This window comes from Hippocampus guttulatus, chromosome 2, assembly GCF_054856545.1.
Source record: "Hippocampus guttulatus isolate MCC_2025c chromosome 2, RoL_Hgut_1.0, whole genome shotgun sequence".
NCBI classification, from domain to species: Eukaryota; Metazoa; Chordata; class Actinopteri; order Syngnathiformes; family Syngnathidae; genus Hippocampus; species Hippocampus guttulatus.
Window position 1 is genome coordinate 4,931,827 of NC_141262.1, and position 23,161 is coordinate 4,954,987.

A 23,161-nucleotide genomic window follows, 5' to 3' on the forward strand; every position below is an offset into this window, starting at 1 on the left:
ACGGAAGAAAATTCAGGTGGGTTACATCTCGGAACTTTTGACACCATGTCTGTAAAAGCTGATTGTGAAAATGTTTGAAGGAGTCTCAAGTTCTTTTACGCGAAATTCATTCCCCCATTTCTGCTAGCTTGGTGCACTGGCCAACAGTCATGGTGGAAAATTCAGCCTCTATTTTTACTGAGCAGATGGCTTTTGGAGTAATCTCAAGCTTGCATCAACTTGTTTGTAAAAAAATGATTCCGTGCGAGATTTTGCAGGTCAGATTTGTCAAAACTGTGTCGAAATAAGGTGACTGTTTTGTGTCAAAGGAAATTCAAATGACAAGGCAGCGCTGTGGACAGTTTCACTCTGTTTACATGGAACGACAGCAGGCAGCAGACCAGTCTGCTACTCTCGAGTATGCGGATGTCTTGTCTGTCCTCCCAAATTGTCAAAGCAGGAAGCGCGGCGATCAGTGGCGTCCAACTTCGAACAACGTGCACAGGTGTCCCATCTCCGGCTTGCCGGAGGCCTCGCTGCTCTGTAACTCGTCTGTCATTTTTGCTATTATTGGAGCAGAAGAAAATGCGCGTGTAGCGGAATCACGGCGACAACTGCTTTTTGCTGTGACGCAGTAACGTAAGGCAGTACTAATTCTTCGTACCCGTTAAAAGTCTCAGCAACACGAAGCAAGTGTATTTTAAACTTGAGGTGAACAGATGCCATCTTTTTTTTTTTTTTTTAAATGCATGTCCGGTTTTTATTACAGCTTTGCCACAATTTGTCTTGAGCTCCTATTTTCCAAACGATGGCTTTAGGAGATTGATTTTTGTCAGATCAACTTCATTGTAATATATGTGACAAGAAAGAGAAAAGTTCATTTCCTGCTGTTTTATTTTCCTCTTAATGTGAAATAGCTTTTTCTTATAAACATATAAACAGCATGGAGGAACATGACTATCTACAATGTCTGTACAATTCAACAACAACAAAAAATATCGCAAAACAAAAATAACGGGTGGGGATGGATTTGTCTTTCTCTGTCCTTTCACTCTTCATCACAAGTTTTATTTGTTGACATTTATCAACCTCCACCCCACCAAAAAGCGAACCACCACTGACAAATTCCACACTGCAAATCGATCCACGTCCGATTGGGTCGAAGCCGTGTGCAGGATGAGTTTCAACCCAACGTCACGTAAAAATGCCCTCCTGGCCCTGACGCCAACTCAGTCGTGACTATCAAGGCGCTGTAAGTACCTCAGAAAAATTCAGGATGAAATGTGGGGAAACCCAAGGCCTTCACAGAAAAAAGAAAATAAATAAATTGGATCCAATTTTATTTCCAAACTTCTCCTTTGCAGATTTGGGTCTGAGCAACATTGAGGCACGAGGGACAGGCAACAGTTATGTCATGAAGTGACCACATTCAAACTTTTAGCTGACTGTATGGATGCAGTGCACTTCCATGCAGGAGACTACAATTTTGTTGCTTTCTAGTGCATTGCGCACACCTTTTAAACGATCATTGTCAAGCCATTTATAAGAAATGGAAACTTGGGTACCGATACTTCCAGAGTGGAAATGTGTCTGTACAGAGACCAAATATGACAATAGGAATCATCTACCGGTAGTCTTAAGAAACTTTCATTGGTTTCTGATATATGGTCAATCTCTAAACCAAAACAAAAAAAAAAAACGATGTAACATATCCAACCACATGGAAGCCACGACTATAATACTTGCATATGTATTTGTAAACTTCTCTTTTAGGTGTAATGGAATTCTGCGGCTCAAATTGGGCAGGGGGGCGTCATATGAAGCTTGAGCATGATCGAAAATACTTCGAAATGCTTCATGAACGCGAAAAGAAAGAAATAGGTAAGACAAAAGCTCTCATTATTTGGAGTCGTGTTCACAAAGTGCCTGTTTTTGCAGTCAGCGTAATTCTCTTTGGCCCCGCCCCACAGTCACTTTCAAGCGTGCGCTGCAGGTCCAAATGACCCGCCTGGCATCTCGGACACCGACGCAACTGACGAGACGCCGCCGTGACCCAAATGAACACGAGCCTCACGACGCACGGAATGTCCTAGATGTAGTCGTCGTCGACAGGTTCGCCCGGCGTATCGCAGTGATGGAGGAAGAGGACCACCACTCTCTGAAAAACTCCTCTTTTGCTCTGTCGCCGCTCTGAGATTTCCTCCCCGATGGTCTCCATGCAGATGTCGGCCGACAGCTGACCCTTCCGTCTCGGGGCGTAGATGGTGGCTAATGCACCGCAGGAGAGAGCAAAAGGCAGCGGCCGTTCAATCCCAAATTTTTCGTTGGGCTTCAAATAGGAGAGACGTCACTCACTGCTTTCGTCGTCCTCAAAGTCATAGCGGGCGTAGTTGTTCGGGTCGGCTGCTCTCAGGGTCCTGAGCCAGGGGAAGTCTGTTATCATGCTGTAGGGGGCGCCATCCAACAGACCTGAGCACGGTGTGGAGGTGAGTTCAAGGCAGATAAAACATCGCAATATCTCGGCGCAATTTCGAGTTTCGCGCTGAAACGACTGTGTCTGTATCGTCATCTTCCCATCGAATTTCTACACCGCCGGTCATCATCACTGTGGCCTTCATCGGCTGGAGCCACACTCTGAAAGTCTGAAACGCGAGAGCAGAGGGGTCCGCAACCTGCGGCTCATGGCCCTTTCATCCATCCATCCATCTGCTGTGATTTCAGGAAAATTTGAAATGACTTCACTGACATCAAATTCTAAATTTGAAGATTTCTGTATTATAATTCCTCTGAGGACTATCGAGATCCTTTTGAGATAGTTTTGCAATTTGATTTTCTGTCTTTTTTGGATCATGCGACTATTTCTGGTACCAAGTAAGACTGGAGGAGGTTGTCTGTTGTCTGGGATGAATACCCATTAAAAAAAATAAAAATAAAAAGTCTCTAGCTTGCTTGTTTTTTTTCTGTAATTTTCCTCTCACTAGAAATTCTATCCCTAGCACACGTTCCTGTACATTTCATACTTTGTGTAGTTGAGGCCGATTTTATGATCATTCACCAAGACTGTAAACGCATATTTGTCTATAGACCAACTCTCCCGATACTTTCAAAAAATACTTTTTTTAAGCGCAAGCGTAGTCTGTAAACTATGTTGGTAGTCCATCGCTTTTAAAAATTGCCACCATAAAGGCTTATTGTGGGTCAGGTACTGTACCTCCTTTCCTTTTGTAAATGTTGGTCAGAAATAAGACTCCCGAAAAAACGGTTTGCCTAACGGTGAGGCATCCAGGTAGCTTTCCTGGGCATCTTTTGAAGTCAAACAACGTATCCTCCAAGTACGCCGCAGGCCAAAAGGATAGGAGAGGAAAGCGCCGAGGCAAAAATGAGAATTTGAAGAGGGCCCCAGTCTGTTGTTTTGGCTCTTAGGAATGACATGATTTATGTGCCATTTGTCGTTTGGTGTGTGTGTGTGTGTGTGTGTGTGTGGGCTAGCAGGACTTTGATGTGATGTGCATTCAGTCACTTGCAAGTTGAATAGGATGCATGCATGATTTATAGAATGAACAGACAGAGTGGATGGGTGTTGAAGAAGTGTAAAATGCCATGCAATGTTGCCACTCAAACGTCTTTGATCTTTTACTCGATCAGTGCCTATTATTTCTTTGTCCCACATAGAATCTCACTATGTGTTTTTTCTTTCTACGTAGCTCTTGAGTTGTGTTCACCGCAACCCAAGAAACGAAAGCTTGTTGACATCAGGGAAAGAGTCCGACCGTCATTCAGTCGGGGGAAGCTCCATGTAAGTGTTGTCCTCGCTTTAAAAGGGTTTGGTGGCTCCCAGTGAAGCCCTCCTCAAGCCCCCCTCCCCCATACCCAAATGGCTCAGAGTATTTAAGGTTGCCGACCCCCTGCACTCGACCAAATTGCCGCCGCGTCAAATTCCCCACCCAGGCTTTGTCCTGTTCCAAAATCGTCCTGCATCGAGCTGTCGTGAACTTGCATTCGTCGACGCGTGTGTGTGAGCGCGTTTTACCCTCGAGCGTATAAATGTCTCGGCCCCAGGGGTACTTGGGATACTTCTTCACATCCTCTTCGGTCCTGGTGGCCTCTGGGAAGAACTCGTACTTGATTAACTCCCTGCAAACAGACGCACAAACACGGTGACTCTTCCGCCAGTGATTGAAATGCAATTGGGTTGTTTTTTCCAAGCGCTTTCCCTCTTATTCGTATTTACGTCACGCATTTGAGAGTTGAATTGGTCAGACGTTCACAAACACTCACTGATTCTCGTTTATTTTGAATAGAATTGAATTGAATACAGCTTTATTGTCAAATGTGGTGCACGTACAGTATGTGTAACACACAGCACAGATTTTGGAACGTGTTTCATACATTTGAAGTGTTCTTTTCTATAATAAACACAGACCACTTCTGCGTTCACAAGTAAAAGCCACAATTTACGTTCACAAGGGCTTGACCACTGAGGTTTCCACAATGACAATACTGTACAATATTGTTTGACAGTGCGCATTTCTGATTTTTATGGGTGGCAATAGAACACCTCGGGGACACAGTTAAGCGAGATGTAACCGTAGCAACTACTGCCTGGCAACACCAAAGACCTTAAGACTTTCTAAGCTTTTGGCTGGGTTTAGATGACAGGTCCAAGTGCACAATTCCTGTTTACCATTCGATCGTGTTGAATTTCTCTCCACATTTGGAGGCGGCCCCGAGCGCCATCTGAATATTGGCCCGTTGCAGCTACGTCGCCTGATCACGTGAGTGCACCACGATGTACAGTACGGCAAACCACCACTTCAACTGCTGCGTTGACAGTTTTTAATCAACTTTGCCAAAATTCACAGCGGACGTCGTTTATTGTTATGTTTCCAATGCCGTATCGTCTTACACTGGAGCTGATTTAAAAGCTTATAAAAGTCAGCACGCATAACCAGTTTTTTGTCGCTGGCTGGTCCCTGGGACGAGATGCTACGCTCACACCTTGTCAAGATACCTTTGTAACGGCGAAGGTGAAACTTGCTTATGACGCAGACACATTTATTTATTTACACACATTCCGTCCTATGTTTGCTCAAAGCGACGTGCAGTAATTGAAGGATTATGAGCAAAATAAATCGACTAACCCTGCAAGAAATGATTGCTGCTATCCATTGCCATCTGTCATCTTTATCAGCGGGTATGTGATAAAAAGCCAACTTTGGTTTATACCTTTGTCGATTGGTACATCCGACCGCATAGAGCAAGATATGGCCATTTTAGAAGACAATCAATTGTAGAAAAAGATACAGTACTAGACGCTTTACAGGAGTTTCAACAGGTGCAAATAGTTATTTTGCCACCTGTCATGGCGGGGGGGAGGGGGGGGCGCGTATCTATGAAGGCTTTGAAGTAAGGCGCAAAAGGTAAATTTACACTGCCATGATACCTATCCGAAATTGTGCCACTAGAGAGGCAAAAAAAAAGAGACAAAATGAACTTTGAAGACCATTTCAGAATAAATCAGGGCCACTACTCACTGGCTGATGTTGGCTATGGTGTCCATCCAACTGCGAATGCGGACCTTGTTGCGTATATTTGGAGGGTTGCTGAACTCATGAACTATTGCGATGTGATAGGGATAGGGACCCTGGAAGAGCTGACGTTCCAATGCCACGGAGTCAATCTGAAGAGAAGGGTGAGAATTCATCAGAATAAACCACCCCTTTCATCCATGATGGGGCGCAGCCAGTTTGGCCTTCTACGACCATCTGCTCTTGACAGAAATTGATGACAAAGTGCCCTCGTCTCCCGGTGCAAATGTCACATGACCAAACCCGTGAAACAGATGAGCCGTGATGTTTGGAAACCAAGCCGATGGCCCTTTGACGTCATTTCACTGGACCGCAGATGGCGGTAGCATGTTAAAATGGCTGCACTTCTTGGCGGGTAAAATTGGGTGCATTTTTCTGCTTAATTTATTCTTTTTCAGAATTCCGTCTTTACTTGATCGCAAATAAATTTTTGACTTGACACATATTTTTACAGGTCGAATACAAGTTGGTGTGTAAAGTACACAAACAAAGGTAGATGGATGACCTGCTGAAAATTCGCGAGGAACTAACAATCCCTGCTACCTCCCCAAAAGGTTTAAAATTGCCCATAGATCCCACAAGATGGTGACAAAGCACTACTTTTATCTTAGACAGGGCTATGGTTAGACTAAATCAGTGGTTCTCAATTATTTGTGTCATGCCCCCCCAAGGAAGAGGAAAACATCTCGCCCCCCCCCTTCCCCACAGCTATAAATAGTATCATTTGTCTATAAAATTGTCTATACACCTTTGCATAACACTGTATCCTTATTAACGTATAAGAGAATAAAAAAAGAAAGAAATATGGACCAACTTACAACAAAGAATAGCTTTAGTAACTGGAACAGAAAAGATTTAAAGTGCATCTGAAATTCAAAAGTAACATTGAATCCTTAATTAACAATAAATATTTCTTGACTGACCATGTTAAACCATACGATACTGAAAAATAAAATGACAAACTCAATAACTAATAATGCATTCAATCTAATCACCAACATTATCTCAGGAGCACAATATTAAAAAATAAATAAATAAACTTTAACCAGTAAAACAAAAATATATAAAATAATTTGTGCTTTTTTTTTTTTTTTTTTTTTTAAATCAAAGATGATTAATGGCTCCAATGAGCACATTTTGCAATGCACAGCTTTTCGAAGTGAGGTTTGAAGCAGGACACAGCAACTTACAGCAGTCACAAAGCGGCATGATTGTTGGCAATATTCGGCACGTTTTCGCTGAAAAAAACTCAAGCAGCTTATCAGCGTGATTGGGGTGTAATGTCTTTAAGTGACGCCTTAATTTATTTGGCTTCATTCTGTCTGCTACCAAATGTTTTAGACAAAGTAAGCACATTGATCTTCCCTGGTCTGCCACCGCAGGCACATTGAAGCCAAGCTCTACATATGCCTCGTCATATTTCCTCCCTGAGAATGCCCCCTGCACAAACTCTGCTAATGAGAGTGCCACTGCCCCTAACGTAGAGGAGGTGCAACTACAAGTTATTTTAGGACCGTAAAAAAATAAAAAAGCATGCTCCCCGAGGTCAAACGCGCCCCCCCTGACGGAGCCTCGCTCGAAACACTGGTCTAAATGAAGCACTTACCTGCACTTCAACAGCTTCTTGAAGAGCTGGGCAATTTCTTGAAATGTAATCAGGATTTTGATTTTGGCTTCTCTCGATCATAAAAACAATTCATCCTATTTTTCGCAGTACAAGGCGCACATGAAAGCATTTCCTTTTCTCAAAAGCCGACTGTGCGCCTTATTATCCGATGGGCCTTATACATGGATCAATATTTTGATTTCTTGGGACGGCATATTTTAAATTTTATGCAAAGCGATTTGTTACAGCTGCTGCAGTTGTGAAAGCTATGAATAAAGCTGTATTGTATTGTATTCCCTTTAGTGTACCTCCATCTAGTGGATGCATAACACAACCGCAGCCACAATTGTAGCTTCTATTCTATGAGCCTTATAATGCGGTGAAAAGATTTACAATGGGCCGTTCAGTGAAGGTGCGCTTTATACATCAAAGCACCTTATAGTGCAGAAAATACGTAAGATAAAGAAAAACGATTAATGTGCCAAACTGCGCGGTGTGTGCAATTCCTATGTTATTGTATGAAAGCGTTCTTATTTTGCCCTCCCTGAGCATTCTTTCAAGCTTTACTGTGAAACCAACCACACACACACAAAAAAAAACAAATTCCACACATTTTACATTTAAATACAAGAGACATTTCGGTGTCGAAACATTGCCGCTGCTAATGCTAAGGTCAATGTAACATCGCATTGAGGGGCTAACAGAAAATTAGCTTTGATTTCCGCAAGTAATAGTGCTTCAAATAATGAATATTCACACACAAACACTGTAGTAACACATACAGACAGGTAATACAGCAATACACAAAGATATATTAGTATCGTAATAGTTCAAGCATGACTTTCTTCTACTCTTTACCTACGTATCAGCATGCATCTCCAGGCATGCACTGCACCACATTGCCCCAAAGAGGCCAAGGCACACACGGCAGGAACAGCCAATGTGTGTTTTTATACATTACAGTGAAACTCCTCTACAACGAAACCTACATGGGTGAAAAAAAAACCCAAGTATGAAAAAATCGTCATGCATTAACACCATTCCCACTCTCCTGCCCGCCATACAACGAAAAAAAAACCCTGTTGCGTTATACGAAATCTTTTTCTCTGCTCTTGCCTCGTGACAAGATTCACTACAACAAAGTCTAATCCAACAGCGACCTCTATTGCTTCGTTCGGAAGCGGCGACTGCAACCACAACACTGGTTTACACATGCGCAGTCGTCCAGGAAGTATTTGTTATTATATGTTTCAGACGCAGCAAGAACGTTGCATTGCTAAAATGGCTACAAATCGGACCTTTGCAGACCAAGGAGTTAAGAAAAGAAAAGCATTCACGCTTGAAAACAGGATAAAAGTAATAAAAAAATAAAAGATGGAGGAAGGAAAATAAAAGACATTATCCAAGAAATTGATGTAAGTGAAAGTGAATGCTGATCGTAAATTTCGCAATTTCATTCCCAGTGTGTGTGTGTTCGTTTACATCTCAGATCAAATTTGCAACAGTGAAAAACCCCCTGTTGTGAAAGATTTCTTGCTGCAAACATGATTTCTTTGTAGAGGAGTTTCACTTATTATTATTATTATTATTATTATATTAATTCATTTTCTGGCTGTTTACATTTCAGTTGAATTTTGGTAGTTGAATAAATATTAAAAGTTTTGAACTCAATGAAAAACCACGTTTATTAATCACAATTTCAATCTCAATCAAAATAATTGTGATTTTTTTTTCCTCCATAATGGCCCAGCCCCAGTTCCTTGGGAACAAGACGGCGCTAAAGCAAAACGTTTCATACTCGACAGAGCTTTGGCGAATGAGTGAATAAAGACTATATTTTGTGGAAACACTGTAAACCAAAAGGCACAGTGCATCATGACTTTGAGACACCGCAGCATACCGACCTGGTGCATAGGACGCATGTAGATGATGCGGTTGCGCTCGGGAGGCATTCTCAGAATCTGATCCAGGACTTGTTCCATGTTCAGCTTCTTACACTGCGCATAGTCAAACCTGTTGACAATAGGAGCGCTTTCCACTCGCAGCTGCTTCAACACTCGGCATCGGGTAGCTTTACTCAGTGTAAAGAGGGGGGGGGGGGGGGCGACAAGAGGAGAAAGGAAAATTGGTAACCTAACACCAAAAGCACACAAATATAACGGATGCAGTCCAAGGGGCACAATGGAAAAGGTAGATGCAAAATGAAATGTTACAGTATTGCAGCCAGTGCTGTTGTCAAATGAAACATAATATCCAGTACCATGAATGAACATCATCTTGGGGCAGTCTTTAAGGACCAGGTCGGTGATTCCGCAGTTGGTCAGGGTGATGCCCACCAGGTTCTTACTCTTCAGGGTCAACACCTGAAGGAGTTGAGAGAGAAGTTGTTTGTCACAAGTGCAATTCTTGTGCTTCTATTGTCATTTGTCGTGGACACGAAGCCGACAGAGCAATTACCACCTGACATGGCAGTTAACCTTTCGGTGAAAGAGGAAACACATGGTTAGGGCCATATACGGACATGTGTGTGCGGGGACAAGAAAGCCTTAAAGTTGGCTCGAGATCACAAAATAGCTTTTTCTTTGAAATTTTGCTTACGGATAACTTTTCCGAAGCGCAAAAAACCCCAAACGTGTTGTGTGTATGGCTGACGCTATTTGCAAATCAACTTTTAAGTCAGTTCAAAACATAAACATACTGCTTTAACCACACTTAAACGAAAGTCAAGAAAGCTTGACTGGATCTTCAAGTCAAGACCACATTCTGTCTCAAATGTGACACCTAGTGGTGCCACATGCTTTTTACTTTGGGCCAGTACCTTCACTGTTCAAAAAAGGGATAATAATAATAATAATAGATTTTATTTATAAGCGCCTTTCAAGACACCCAAGGACACTTTACAATAACAAAAAACACAAAACAATACGGGTTGAGCAGCGGCAGCCAAAACGCGCCAGCGTTCACTCAACCCGAAAGTCAGAAAGAAACAAGGGAGGGAGAGGGGGAGAAAAAAAAACCCACGCTCGAACTACCCTCATTTGAGGATAATTTGAGTGAGGCAAAAAACTCCTGCACAAGCATATGACAGTTACAACAGGTCACAAGACATAAATAATTCGCGCATTAGTCAAGAAACCGGATGTTAAAATCCCCTTAGCTTACTTCTTTTTTTATTATATCATTACTCTGTATGTTGGCAAGGTGCGCCCATGGGCACTTTGATGTCAGTCAGGAGGTGTTGAAGTACTCTGTAGGTCACTGGTGTTAAACTCAAGGCCCAGGGGGCAAGATGTGTGGCACCTTCATGTTTCTTGCTAAACTATTACAATTGCAGATTGTCTTCTTCATTTGTAAAACTCAGACATTGTGAGCATGTTTTGTTACCAATCCTTATTTTCAAACAAAAAAATGTTGAACAAAACTGGCTTCGGTTGTTAAAGGCCATGATACATTCATTGTTTACATGCCCTCCGAGGGAAACCGTAACTACGGATGACCTGACCCGCAACAAAAATGAAACCTCTGCTCTACGTTCTTCAGCTTTCGGTCAAGATGTTTTAAAACAGTTTTCCGCACTAAAAGGCGCACGGGATTATGAGGCGCACCTTCTATGAATAGCCTATTTAGTTATTTTGTTCATATTTTGCACTATAAGACGCAATCTACAATGCATCCACAAGATGGAGCTCCAATCAAGGAAATGCCGCCACTCGAGTGAAGCGCGCCTCAGCAGTCTATCATCCGCTGCTCTCTGCTGTGCGAGCGTGAGCGAGAACACGTACGCACGTGGTTCAAACAATCGGCGCCGACGCAACCCACGTCACAGAGCAAAGAAGCTTTGAGCGGCATTGCTACAGAACGATCAAATGGCAGTAAAACTTATTTAATAAAGCAGCGAGACAGTTCACTTAACCAACAGCAAGTTATAACATTGACTCGTTAACGTTGAACTCTCTTGCCGCTGCTTTAGTTCCGTGTTCAACTGCGGAACCCGATCGATCGCCTTAAGTTTGAACTCTGCGTTGTAAGCATGCCTCCAGCAAGGAGCCAATTTGGGGTCGACATATTGCCGTAATAACCATACACAAGGCACATCGGATTTTAAGGCGCGCTGTGAGTTTTTAAGAAAACGGAAGGCTTCTCGGTGCGCCTTTTAGTGCGGAAAATACGGCAGTTGAAAAACAATATGAAAAGTATAAAATATATTCGTACCACCCATAACTTGGGGCTATCGGTACTGCCATAATCTGAGGAGTCTCCTGTACTGTCACACTGAAAAGACGCAAGAAAGAGTGGAGCGTGTACTCTACAACCTGCATGTGGTCATCCTCTGTCACCGGGTCTGAAGTACTGGTTGATTTGTCCGCCATTCTTCTCCTCCTTGTTGCTACCCGAGGCCTGGTTCTTGGAAGATCTACTTTCAGAAAAACCCGTGTTAAAAAAAAAAAGAAAAGTCACGTAAGCGACACAAGCACTAATCCTACCAGCCATTTTGGGTGACAGAACATTCTTGGCTTTCTATGTTCGTAAAATAGTGGTGGAAAATTCAGTACCTTCAACAAGTGCCCTCAGATAATCTAGATAGAGCTTTTTCAATTGTTCGAATCATTACCTGTCTCAGGCATCAGGGTTACAGAGGACATACGAGTGCAGGACCGGGTCACAGGTCGTCTGGGTAAGGAAGAGTTCTCATCACTGGCCAGAGTTTGCTTACAACTTGAACGCTGAGCAACAGGTATTCGTCTGTGTCTCTGACCAGCTGGTTGTCCTGAAGTCGTGTTTTCATCAGAGCCTCTGGATTCCAGATGTGCTCCACGCGCAGTGCCAGAGGTTTGCCTTAATCCACCTTCCCTGTCAACCGTATGTGTTCCAGAGTGGTTTTCTGTGCTCCCGTTAGCCCTGCCACTCGCCCTATCTGCCCTCTGACATCCCGGGGCCGCCCCTGGTTCAATCTTGCCCACGCATTCGGTCCCCGGCCTTTCTGCTGCTCCATTGACACCGGTGCTGTGCATTGCGCTGTCCTGCCCTGGCCTCGTTGAAGTCTCCCCTGAGTCTGTGTTAACTCCTTTACTGCTAGTCCTCCGGCTGTTCTCGGATGCAGCCTTCATGTCAGCTTTGATCTGTTCACTGGTCACCTGACAGCTCTTCTCACAGCGGCCCTCTGAGGCAGGAGGTTGCGCTTCATTCCACAAGGCCGACGCTGATGCGGGCACGTTATTGGTCCGCCGCAGAGGAGTCTTTCCTTTACCTGGAAACACACAGATACATTTCACAATTTAAAAAAATATATACAGTATATATGTTAATTGGTCGCTATTTCGCGGATTTTCATTTATCGCGGGTGGTTTTGGTCCCCATTAACCGCGATAAACGAGGGATTACTGTATTAAGTTGTTCCGGAGACTAAATTGCATTTTTTAGGGGAAATTATTTGACAAAAACTGAGACATAGAACAGTAGAGCTGAGACTCTTGGCCAAAATCACTTCCCTTGTTATGTTGATGGCAGTGAAGAAGCTCCGGTTGGATTGAAAGTTCCGCTTGATTTTTTTTTTCTTCAGTTTAAAAATGGCTTACCTTAACTAAAATCCCACGTCACATTGTGGCCAAACAGTAGAAAAATAAAAATATGATTCAAGAAGTGTTCCTTCAGTTTTGAGTTGCTCAACTTGGCATGACAAATTATGCAGATAGGGATACACTGACTCCCATCACTTTCCCTGAGGCATGTGAATCCATGTTGTAAATATTCGTCCGACCGCTTTTTTCTTTTGCTCGACATAGTTAGCATGTATACAAAAAAATTCAAAAGAAAAAAAGACAAAATCACACGACGTACTACCACAACAGTCACTCATTGATGACTGAGCGAACTAAATTTCCCGCAGCACTGATTGGACAAGCCATGTAAAGTAATTAATTATCTGTGCGGGTGTGTCATAACTAATTGACATGTTGAGTCAAGTGTGTCTTAACCTCCAAGGCAAAGGCCGCGTGGTCCCTGAGACCGATTCACCGAACCCCTGGGGTTCGATCGAACCCAGGTTGAGAGCCACTGTTCTAGAGATACCAGCACTACAAATGGAGTTCCTACGTTTCATAAATCAGACTCTGAAGGCACAGCACTTTGTCTTAAGTTTTCAGTACTTTGTTTTAAGTTCAAAAATGCTTTTTTTTTTAAAACCTGTATATGTTTATTGGTCGCTACTTCGCGGATTTTCGTTTATCGCAGGTGGTTTTGGTCCCCATTAACCGCGATAAACGAGGGATTACTGTACTTGACTTAAGAAATATTTCACAGGGGGTACATCACTGAAAAAAGGTTGAAAACCACTGATCTAGGCCGCAACCAATGAGAGTTGCGCAAACACAACCAAAATTGATAAGTAATCTGTATTGTGCAAGACACCTTCTGTGCAAGAAATAGGTTGCTGTGAACAGGAAGCTGCTGGAGTTATTAGCCTTGAAACTAAGCCTTCCTCCTCCTCCTCGCTGTCTGAGTCAGAGAGGACCAGTGGGGGCTTGGGAATGACCACACCAGGTGGTCTACACTGCTGGACCAAACCACTGGGACCTAGGAAGGGCATAAGAAGTTACGTTTGCCAATACAAATGAATACTTAATGAATCACTAACAATGAATAATACTTCAACATAACCCCCCCCCCCCCCCCCCCCACAAAATCTGCCTAATGACCAAAAAACATAGTCCATTCTAACCTGCTTGTTCTTCATCGCCATGAGGAGGCTGTGGTGAAGCAGCAGGATAACTGGGTCCTGCAACCTCATCACAATCTGCTGCTACGGCCACATCAGCACCTTTGATGTCCATTTGTAGCTCTGCCTGCATGTTCTTCTCGTCATCCTCTATCCCGTTGACCTCCACTGGTGCTGTGAGAACATATTACAACAAGTTATGTTTTGCAGTTCCACTTTAATTGGCCCCTTTGGAAGAACTTGGGCCCATATTTTCCCATTTACGCCCAAGTCCTTTTTTTAAGCAAGCTTTCCAAATATGTGTATTCTCCTGTCCAGATATTTGAAACACTCAACATACATAAGATGTGAATTAACAAAACACCAAAGGGGCTTGATTCACTAACAAGTGGAGGATGTCTTCAAATCATCTAAGTATTAATTTGTCCCGAGATTAGGGCATGCTAATGAAATCCATAAAAAAGATCACGCACACGTTCAATTTAAAAATGCCCTATGTAGCAAGTATTGTGCGGTCAGGGCGTGTGGGCTATTCTTGCTACACTGGCTCTTGTTTTCTTTTTGGGTTTAACAATTATTTTCTCAGAATATTGTACTCAGGGCTGAATGCATGTTTGGGGGTCCATCAATAAAAAAATGGACCCAGCCTTTGGTGCACAAAATGAGGGGTCCCCAACCCCCTTTTTGTGCCACAGACTGGTTTCACATAGACCAGCGGAATGGGTAACACACTCTGAGTGGCTCCTCAATGAATTCAAAAGAGAAAAAAATAAGTTTTGTATTTTCCGCACCATAAGGCGCTTCGGAGTATAAGGCACACCGCACACCATCAATGAGTGGCCTATTTTAAAACTAGGGCGCACCACATTATAAGGCGCATCGAATAGAAGCTACAATAGTGGCTGAGGTTGCGTTATGCATTCACTAGATGGCTACACTCAAGGGAATACAATCCAATACACTCCACCTTCATTTATACTGTGCTCTCACAACCGTGAGAGTAACAAAGCGCTTTACAGCACGTTTAAAATGCCACGTCCAAGAAATCAGAATATTGATCCATATAAAAGACGCGTCAGATTATAATGCGCAGTGTCAGCTTTTGAGAAAATTAAATGCTTTTAGGTGTGTGTCTTAGAGTGTGGAAAATACAGTATTCACACCAAACTTAACATTACATTTCTGTAATATATCTGGTTCAAACGTGGGTAGTGTTGTGTGGGCGCTCAGAAGCGCTGATGGAAAACTGTGGCTCGCACCATAACTTAAGTTGCCCATCCCTGACAAAGACATGCTTTGACATTGCAGCGAGGGACTAATAAACCATGAACGAATACCAAAGACTTTATTCATCTTATATATCTCATCTCTCTATATCCGAATATATTCGTCTACTTCAAATCAACGTGTTAACTTATGAAGCACTTTGACTTGCAGTCTTTTTTAAGCGTTCACAAGGACAACTTCACAAAATTCTACTCAACAAGTGTGGCAGAAACATAAGTCATTAAGTCTTAAATCAGATTTTAACAATAATGCAAACAAATCTGTGGCTTTATCACTTTCTTTCTTGTTTCTGAAACAATATGTAAAAATGTGGCAGGCACTTAAGTACTTAACGTATCCAGACACGACAGCATATCAATAAATAATTTTTTAAAAAAACATTCAGAATATAAAATAAAGCCGACCAACTGCAGATGGGGCTTTTCTATTATTATGAGTATTCTTATTGATTTTTTTTTTATTGCAGCCTTTGCGGTTTGAAAACTGCATTCTTTGGCATTGCATTGCACAACATTGCAATATTGATTTTAATTTGATTGACTGTTCAGCCTGACAAGGACTATATTTGTAAAAATACAGCTGAAACTATATTTTTGAAAATTCTACTAGAGAGGCCCGGCAGAACTCAAGTACTTCTTGAAAATCTCCTGATATGTCCTAAATCTTGAAAATGTGGTCCAAAACTGAAACAGCAACTGCATGCCCCAATACAAAAGAGTCTAGTAAGTTGTTAAACCATTATACGAGTTTTATAACTGCTCTTCCACTTACAGGGAATGCTGATGGGACTTACCATTACGCTGCTGCTGTTGTCTTTGGATGTTGTAAACAGGTGGCGGTGGAGGTGGTGGTGGAGGGGGAGGAGGAGGGGGAGGTGGAGGGGGTGGGTGTGCAGGAGGCGGAGGAGGCAAATTGGCCTCGTTGTTGTGGTGGTGGTGGTTGTTATTGTTGTTGTCATTGTTTGAGTTCTGGTTGCTGACCAGAGCCGAGGACACACCAATACCAGTTCCTGCACTCAAGCCCACTCTGGCACAGCCCTGACAACAATCAACATATGCAAGTGTGTTTCATCAAGGAGACCAAAATGATAATACACATTCAATGCCATCATTTCTGTTGTACAGTATGCATATACTGACTAATTACAAGCCCACATTTGCACCATGACAAGTTAAAGCAGGAAGATTAGGTGAGTGTAAATATTTATTTATGGAGGGGAATTACCTTTGGTGGTTCTCGAAACATCTGGTCCAGACATATGAACTCTAAACTCGGCAATGCTTCGATGAACTGGGAGAAGGACTCCAATTTGATCGCGTGACAGCGTACCAGTGTGAGGTCAACAAGTCGGCTCCATCTGGACTGATCTGAGGATACAAAACGTAGTAGCACAGGGTGTTTTCCAGGACTAATTAATTCATAGACTAATGTGTATGCCTCTGTAAGGAAAGTTTCTCAGAAAACTGCGTATTTACCTGTAATCCAATGGTGAGGGTTGTGAAGGTGAGGGCAATTGTAGATGAGCAGGTACTTTATATTACTGAACACCTCATTCACCACTTTAATTCCGATATCAGTGATGATGCCGGGGTTCTCTACAACATCGGCCAGACCATACTTCACCAGCTCTGAATGACTCATCTTACCTATATTTGACGACACAAGCTAATTTCAATTACAGGGAAAAAAAAAAAAAAAAAGAACAAAGAATATACATGTGACAAAACTGTTGGAACCCCTCAGGTGATAAAACAAAACATCCCACACAGGTCACGGAAATAATTTGAATATGATAAAAGAAGTAATTAAAAATGGCTTATGAATATTAACCAATGAAAATCTGACACTTTTTTTTGAATTGTGGGGAAACAAAATATATATTTTTAAAAACTCATGACACTGACCTAGACAAAAATGATGGGGTCTGTTTGGTTCATGTGCTGATGATGTAAATTTGACTCTTTTTAAACCACATTGTACACCTCTGGAGAGAGCCTCTGGATTCAATACAAAAGAGCCATTACGCAAAGGCTGTAAGTGGCCTATCATGATGCTCTGTGGGTTCTCTCAAGAAGGCCTCAAAGGACACGTGCCACTGAGATGTGAACACTTTGCAAGATGTACCACCAAGTCTAATGTGCGGGTTTATTTGTAGGCTGGCAAAGTCTAAAATGAAACTTAGGCGTCACTCACAAATATTTAGTGCAGTCAAAGATGTGGAAACACCGGTATGGATGTCTTTTTAATGTGTAACTGTTTGTATGTGTCCGTTTTTCAATTTTGTTCCGGACCCTGAGTCCGGAACAAAATTGAACTGAATAAAATAATGGTATCCTTGGGGAAGAAAAAAAAATCACCTTTGGGTCAACCAATATGTGTCCTCTAATTAGCATCACAGGAGTCTTCAAACGTGTCAGTCAGTGTATTTAACGGGTTACAAGTCATGACTGTGCTGTGTGGTGACATGGTGTATACCATATCAAAACATGGAGCAGAGGAAGCAAAACCGAGAGTAGTCTCAGGTGATTCGAAAGAGAGTTGTAGACAAGTGTGTTAAAGATAAAGGCTTACAAGTCCATCTCCAAGCACCTTGATGTTCCTATGACTAGAGTTGCAGATAATATTCAGAAGATGCACAGGGCTGTTGCTTGACTCCCTGGATATAGCCACGGGGGGAAAATTGATGACAAATTCATGAGACGGATAATATGGATGGAAACAAAAGAGCCCCAGAGAAATAAGAGGGGAGGATTAGGGTTACAAGGTATATCAGGATCAGATGGCATCATCTGTCATCATTTGAGTTGTTGGCAAACGACCAAGGAGGACACCACAGTTTAAGAAAAGTAAGACTGGACTTTGGCAAAGTGCATGTTGGCAAGCCACAAAGCTTCTGGGGGAGAAACTGTTTGGCAAGGCACATCAGCTCTTTGATCTTGGATGTAGAAATGAAGCATACCAAGAGCATGGGGCTGGTCTGCTCCTTCTGGCACGAGGTGTCTTTAATCTGTATTGGGTACAATGAAATCCCAAGACTATCAAAGTATTCTCGAAAGAAACACACAAGAATGGCGAAGAGTTTGCTCTATTCCTATTCTGAAGTGACCTTCTATGAGCATTGATCCAAATCCTATTGAACATCTGTGGAAAGAGCTGACACCGCCATCTGGAGAAAGCAGCCTTCAAACCTGATGCTCATGAAGAATGGACCAAAATACCTGCTGAGCTGCGCACAACTCTCATTGAAAGTGACAAATAATTTGATTGGAGCCTCAAAAAGGTTGTGCAACTAAACAGTAAATTAGGGTACAATCATTTGCGTCCAGGCCTGTCTCATGAGTGCTTTTTTTTTTCTTCCAATGAATCTGTTGAACCACAATTCAAAAGCTATGTTTGATTTGGACATTTTAAACTTCAAATTTTCATTAATGTATTATTCATTATTACTTTTGTGCAATTCAAGTCATTTCTGTGACCAAAAAATGTTGCCCACGTGTACATAATCTGTATGTTTTAAGTTTTGGCACAATGTTTATTAAACCTTTATATTCTGGTCGTGTTTCTTCAAACATATGTCCTGGTTTGAACACATTTGTGCTAAACATGTTCCCATTTTTCTGATGGGAGTAGTAAAAATGGGGGTGGAGGGGGGCAGCTTGTAAATGGTTTGTCACTTGTATAGCACGGGTACTCAAAGCGCTTCACACTGCTAATTCACCTACTGATGACATAACATCAAAAGCAACTGGGGATTCAGTATCTTGCTCAAGGACACTTCAACATGGTCGCAACGGCCGAGGACCGAACCACCAACCTCTGGGTTGGGAAATGAGCACTCTTCCACTGAGCCCCCGCTTGTTAGGGAGGGGCCAGCCAGACAGCCTCCTCAGCCAGGGTGCTCTGCACCTCGCACCTGAGGCTCGCCAGCTCATCACCCAAATGATCTGATGAGCTACAGGTGGGTGGTGAGCTGGCGAGCCTCAGGTGCGAGGTGCAGAGCATCCTGGCTGAGGAGGCTGTCTGGCTGGCCCCTCCCTAACACCGCTACTACCATTTGCCACAGCCGCCACCATGTTGCCACCTTTTGGCATAAAAGGAAAAATATAATTCTATTCGCATTTGAAATCTGAGAATGAAGAAGACCTTCAAAAGCATGAACTGACATTGGAGCAGGAATTCATCCACATATCCAAGATGAAGGGTATCAAACTGAGGAAACTCTAGTTCAGCCATCTTGAGAGCTGAGAACACTCCATCTTTAGTCAAGGATGGCTGGATACGCAGCTCGTGCAGTCTGTTAAAACACAGTGTGAGGTGGGGAAATACTGTATTTAGGGTTCAGTTGTAGATTTTTCACATCACAAATGTCCTTTGATGTTTCACACATGACTGTATTTGCAAACCAGGCAAATCAATATCAGACTTGTTCCAAACTAAACTCTTGACTGTTGTCCAGATGGAACTCATGCTGTGTACAGTATTGACAAGGGTTTATTCCAGAGGTGGGAAAACTACGGCCCGCAGGTTTTTTTTATGTACCATAGCTTGTGCTGACTTGGCCCTTCTGTCAAATTTTAAAAGTCAATGCGGACACCGAGCCAAAAAGTTTGCCCACCCCTGGTTTATTCTGTTCAGTGTGTGACTACTGACTAAGGACCTGCGAGCAGCAGTGATGACCAGGTAGCCCAAGTCCACTTCCAGGGCGTTTTTACAAGCTCCAAACACAATGGTGTGGAGGTTCCGAAATCCTCCTGCAATGACACATCAGAATCACCTTTGTTTTCCAAATACTGACTGTCAAAACAGAAAAAAACAGTTTTCCTTCCGATGGTGTTAACTTGCATTACCCGACAAATGCTGTGTCATACCCCTGCTTCAGGGATGGCAGCACTGAACTCTGTGTAGGCCCGGTAAGCCCCTTTAGGATTTTTGTTTCTATTAGTAGAGAGGTTAAGCTCTGAAAAAAATTGGCCTTTGACTTCAAGCCATTATGCAATGGTACTCTTTAGTTATGGGAGTACCTTGAGGTTGTACAAAGGTATTTATGACATTTCGCATTGGAAATAGAGCGTTTTTATTTTTATTTTTTCAAGAATGGCAGCCAATTCGCCAAAGATACTCGCGAGCTCATACTTTTCGCTACAATAGCACATTTAGTGTCAAAGTATACATTTTGGAGGGAAAGTAATCCAACAAAATAGATTTTAAGTTTTATTCACCACCCCTTTTTTCCCTTAACATGACAATCGGGCCGCCAATTATGCACATTTCCCGATGCGAATTCTGTCATTGCAATGACTATACTTCTCTTTTCCTTTAAAAACGTAAACATTTTCGACTAGCATTTAAATAGTGCTATTACTTCTGGATATTAGTCATCCGAGGTAGTGTAAGATTTCACCCAGGAAGGAGCAGCCTTTGCAAATCAATTCGCACAACCACTAGAGTTGGCTATCGATTCACATTGTTTGATTTTCGAATCAGTGAAAGATTTAGAGCAGTACCAAATTTTCTTTCACATGGAGGACATTCTCAGGAGATGCGGTGCTGCAAATAGTTGAAGCTTCTTGCTCTGACTTGGTGCATTAGTAAAAATATGAAGATTTACATTAAGAATGTATGTTCATGTATCATGTATGTTTTACTGAACATGACCTGAGCAAAAGAATTTATAATATATCAAGCATCCATCACCAGCGGAGATGGATGCTGTCAAGCTGAAGGGGGAATCTTATCTGTTGTTTTTAGTCTACGAGACTCCGGAGGTAGTTGAGAGGTACCAACTGGCCAAGTGGAATGCAGCTTTGGTGTTCACCGAGGTAAAAATTCAAGCACGACAGGAGTTTGATGAGCCCATGGAGAATTACTTCCGGATCCACCATCCGCCATCTAAGGAGGTCGAAGCAGCGTCCCAACAATGCTGTGTAGATTGGGGATGGGGAGCTGCTGACCTTGAGTTGGGACATTGTGAACCGGTGGGGAGATGACTTCAAAGTATTTCTATGGCCCTAAGGTACTTCCATGATAATGGAGACCCTTTGCATCATAGGCATCAGCAATTGAAGTCAAAGTTCGCTAAGCTATCTCTACTATATTCTGGAAATAAATTTACAAATTATTTTCTCAGACCCCTCTGTTTTGATCAAGCCCCCCTTTAGGCCCGAGAGAGGGAAAAATCCTGGATTTGTCCCTGTCCAGGTTTCTTTTGGTGGTATTTATACTGATAAACTACTACATACAGGTATGATCACTGGCACGACATGATTATGTCCAATACAACATCATACTGAGAGCTATTCTCAATCGTTTTGACTCTCAGATGTAACTCCTATGACGATACAGTGCAGTTAGAACACCACTGCAAGGAACCCACAATAATGCCATATTGTTCAATTAAGAGCGCACTAAAAGCATCAACCAAATGAGTGACCTGGATTTCATGATATTGCAGTTTGTGGAAGCGTGCGTCGTTTCCCTACCTGATCTCCAACTGTCCTCCACCACATGTTGTATGAGCCCTCCAAGGAAGGGTACTCTCACCAACTCCAGCTGCTCGAGATTTCGGGCTGAAGCTAAACCAGTAACCAGGGGAACATATTTGAGGGAGTTGGTTGGACCTGCACAGTTCCGCATGACAAACGATCTCAGGCTGACACAGAGGAACTCTTTAAATGGCTGAGGTTTGGTGAGACGGACCCACTTTAGGTAAAGGTGGCGCAGCATGGACACACAAGGGATCTCTGGGACATTTACACCTATAAAAACCAAAGAAATAGTCAAATACACCAGTACAGTAACGGGATATTTTTGACCATTAAAGATGCAGAAAATCTCTTGCAAAAAGCCCTTTTCCCAAATCTTGGATGAGAAACAGAAGAATGATTATATTGTTTCTCTTTTCTTTATTTACTTAGGATTGTATTCCTTCTCCCTTCATCACGCAATTGAGTGAAGAGGGCAATTAATATACGCATGGAAGGAGTAGAAATTGGTTGGGTGCTTATCAAAATTGGGATTTACACTTTTTCTTATGTGTTATTATTATTATTATTTTTTTTTAAATAAGACTTGGGAGATATAGCAGCACAAATGCATGTGAGACACACCATCAACTTCTGGCCTAATGTATATTTTCAAGATGAGTGGGCAGTGTCATATGGTGTTTGTTGTTCTTTGTGTGGACTTGCTGTGGACTGTTTTCAGCATTTTGGTCCTGACATTTATCGAAGGATATAGAGAAAAAAAATCTGTGCTTCATGGTTGCACTTTCTCCGCAGCATGCACACTGATTTTCATGGGGGGTAATGTGGGTGTCATTAGACTATTGCGACTTGACAGCTGTGTTTTTGGGCCTGTAATGGGAAACATTTTCCACAGGCTCGCTTTGTTCAGCGAAGATGTCGATGCTGTTGGACAGTCTGCGTTGGTGCGGCTGGATGGATTGGCTGGTGTAGCCGAGGATGAGGAGAGAGGGGCGTCGGCGCGCAGTGTGGATGTCTATATGGAACTGGGAGTCAGCGCTTGGGCTTGAAGCGGATTTAAATGGGACTGGAGAATTTAACTATTCTTTCGGTTTGAGTGTTCTGTTACTCATCCACAGACGCTACAACTACTTGTGCACTTTCAAGCATTGCTTGTTGTTGACGTGTACGACATCATTGTATTGTATATTTTACTGCAGTATCAGTCATTTTGGCAAACTGTTTTACGAGAACATTGTTGTGGAACCAAATACTCACCCACAAGGTGAAGTGTCTGAATTTTTGCAGTAATGGGGATGATCAATTTATTCTCAGCAGGAATCGGGAACGCTCCGTTACGATTGCGAAACTTCCCGAGTATGTGAACCTGTGGCATGTAGTTCCAAATGGCTTCCACCAGCTCAAGGTGGGATGTCTCGACACCCTGAAAAACAGTGAAACACTCGTATGTATTGTATATTGTTGTATTTAAAATTTAGAACCAAAGGGCTTTTCTAACCATATA

At 42.5% G+C, this 23,161-nt stretch overlaps 1 protein-coding gene across 2 annotated transcripts in view; it reads right to left on the reverse strand.

The window, feature by feature from the left end:
- Nucleotides 1-855: 855 nt before the first annotated feature.
- fbxo38 (F-box protein 38) overlaps nucleotides 856-23,161 on the reverse strand; it is a 28,424-nt gene continuing 6,118 nt past the window's right edge. The window contains exons 5-21 of one of the 2 annotated variants that reach the window (XM_086132379.1): nucleotides 22,915-23,080; nucleotides 21,655-21,930; nucleotides 19,833-19,926; nucleotides 19,339-19,469; nucleotides 16,651-16,821; nucleotides 16,400-16,542; nucleotides 15,969-16,212; nucleotides 13,892-14,062; nucleotides 13,582-13,746; nucleotides 11,786-12,421; nucleotides 11,487-11,587; nucleotides 9,434-9,536; nucleotides 9,078-9,244; nucleotides 5,514-5,659; nucleotides 4,010-4,113; nucleotides 2,335-2,448; nucleotides 856-2,247 (exon numbers count right to left, since the gene is read on the reverse strand). In XM_086132379.1, the coding sequence (XP_085988505.1) occupies nucleotides 2,069-2,247; nucleotides 2,335-2,448; nucleotides 4,010-4,113; nucleotides 5,514-5,659; nucleotides 9,078-9,244; nucleotides 9,434-9,536; nucleotides 11,487-11,587; nucleotides 11,786-12,421; nucleotides 13,582-13,746; nucleotides 13,892-14,062; nucleotides 15,969-16,212; nucleotides 16,400-16,542; nucleotides 16,651-16,821; nucleotides 19,339-19,469; nucleotides 19,833-19,926; nucleotides 21,655-21,930; nucleotides 22,915-23,080 (3,111 nt within the window). In that variant the 3' untranslated portion in view covers nucleotides 856-2,068. Of the gene's footprint in view, nucleotides 2,248-2,334; nucleotides 2,449-4,009; nucleotides 4,114-5,513; nucleotides 5,660-9,077; nucleotides 9,245-9,433; nucleotides 9,537-11,486; nucleotides 11,591-11,785; nucleotides 12,422-13,581; nucleotides 13,747-13,891; nucleotides 14,063-15,968; nucleotides 16,213-16,399; nucleotides 16,543-16,650; nucleotides 16,822-19,338; nucleotides 19,470-19,832; nucleotides 19,927-21,654; nucleotides 21,931-22,914; nucleotides 23,081-23,161 lie in introns of both variants that reach the window. The other variant, XM_086132371.1, reaches the window with a different exon arrangement.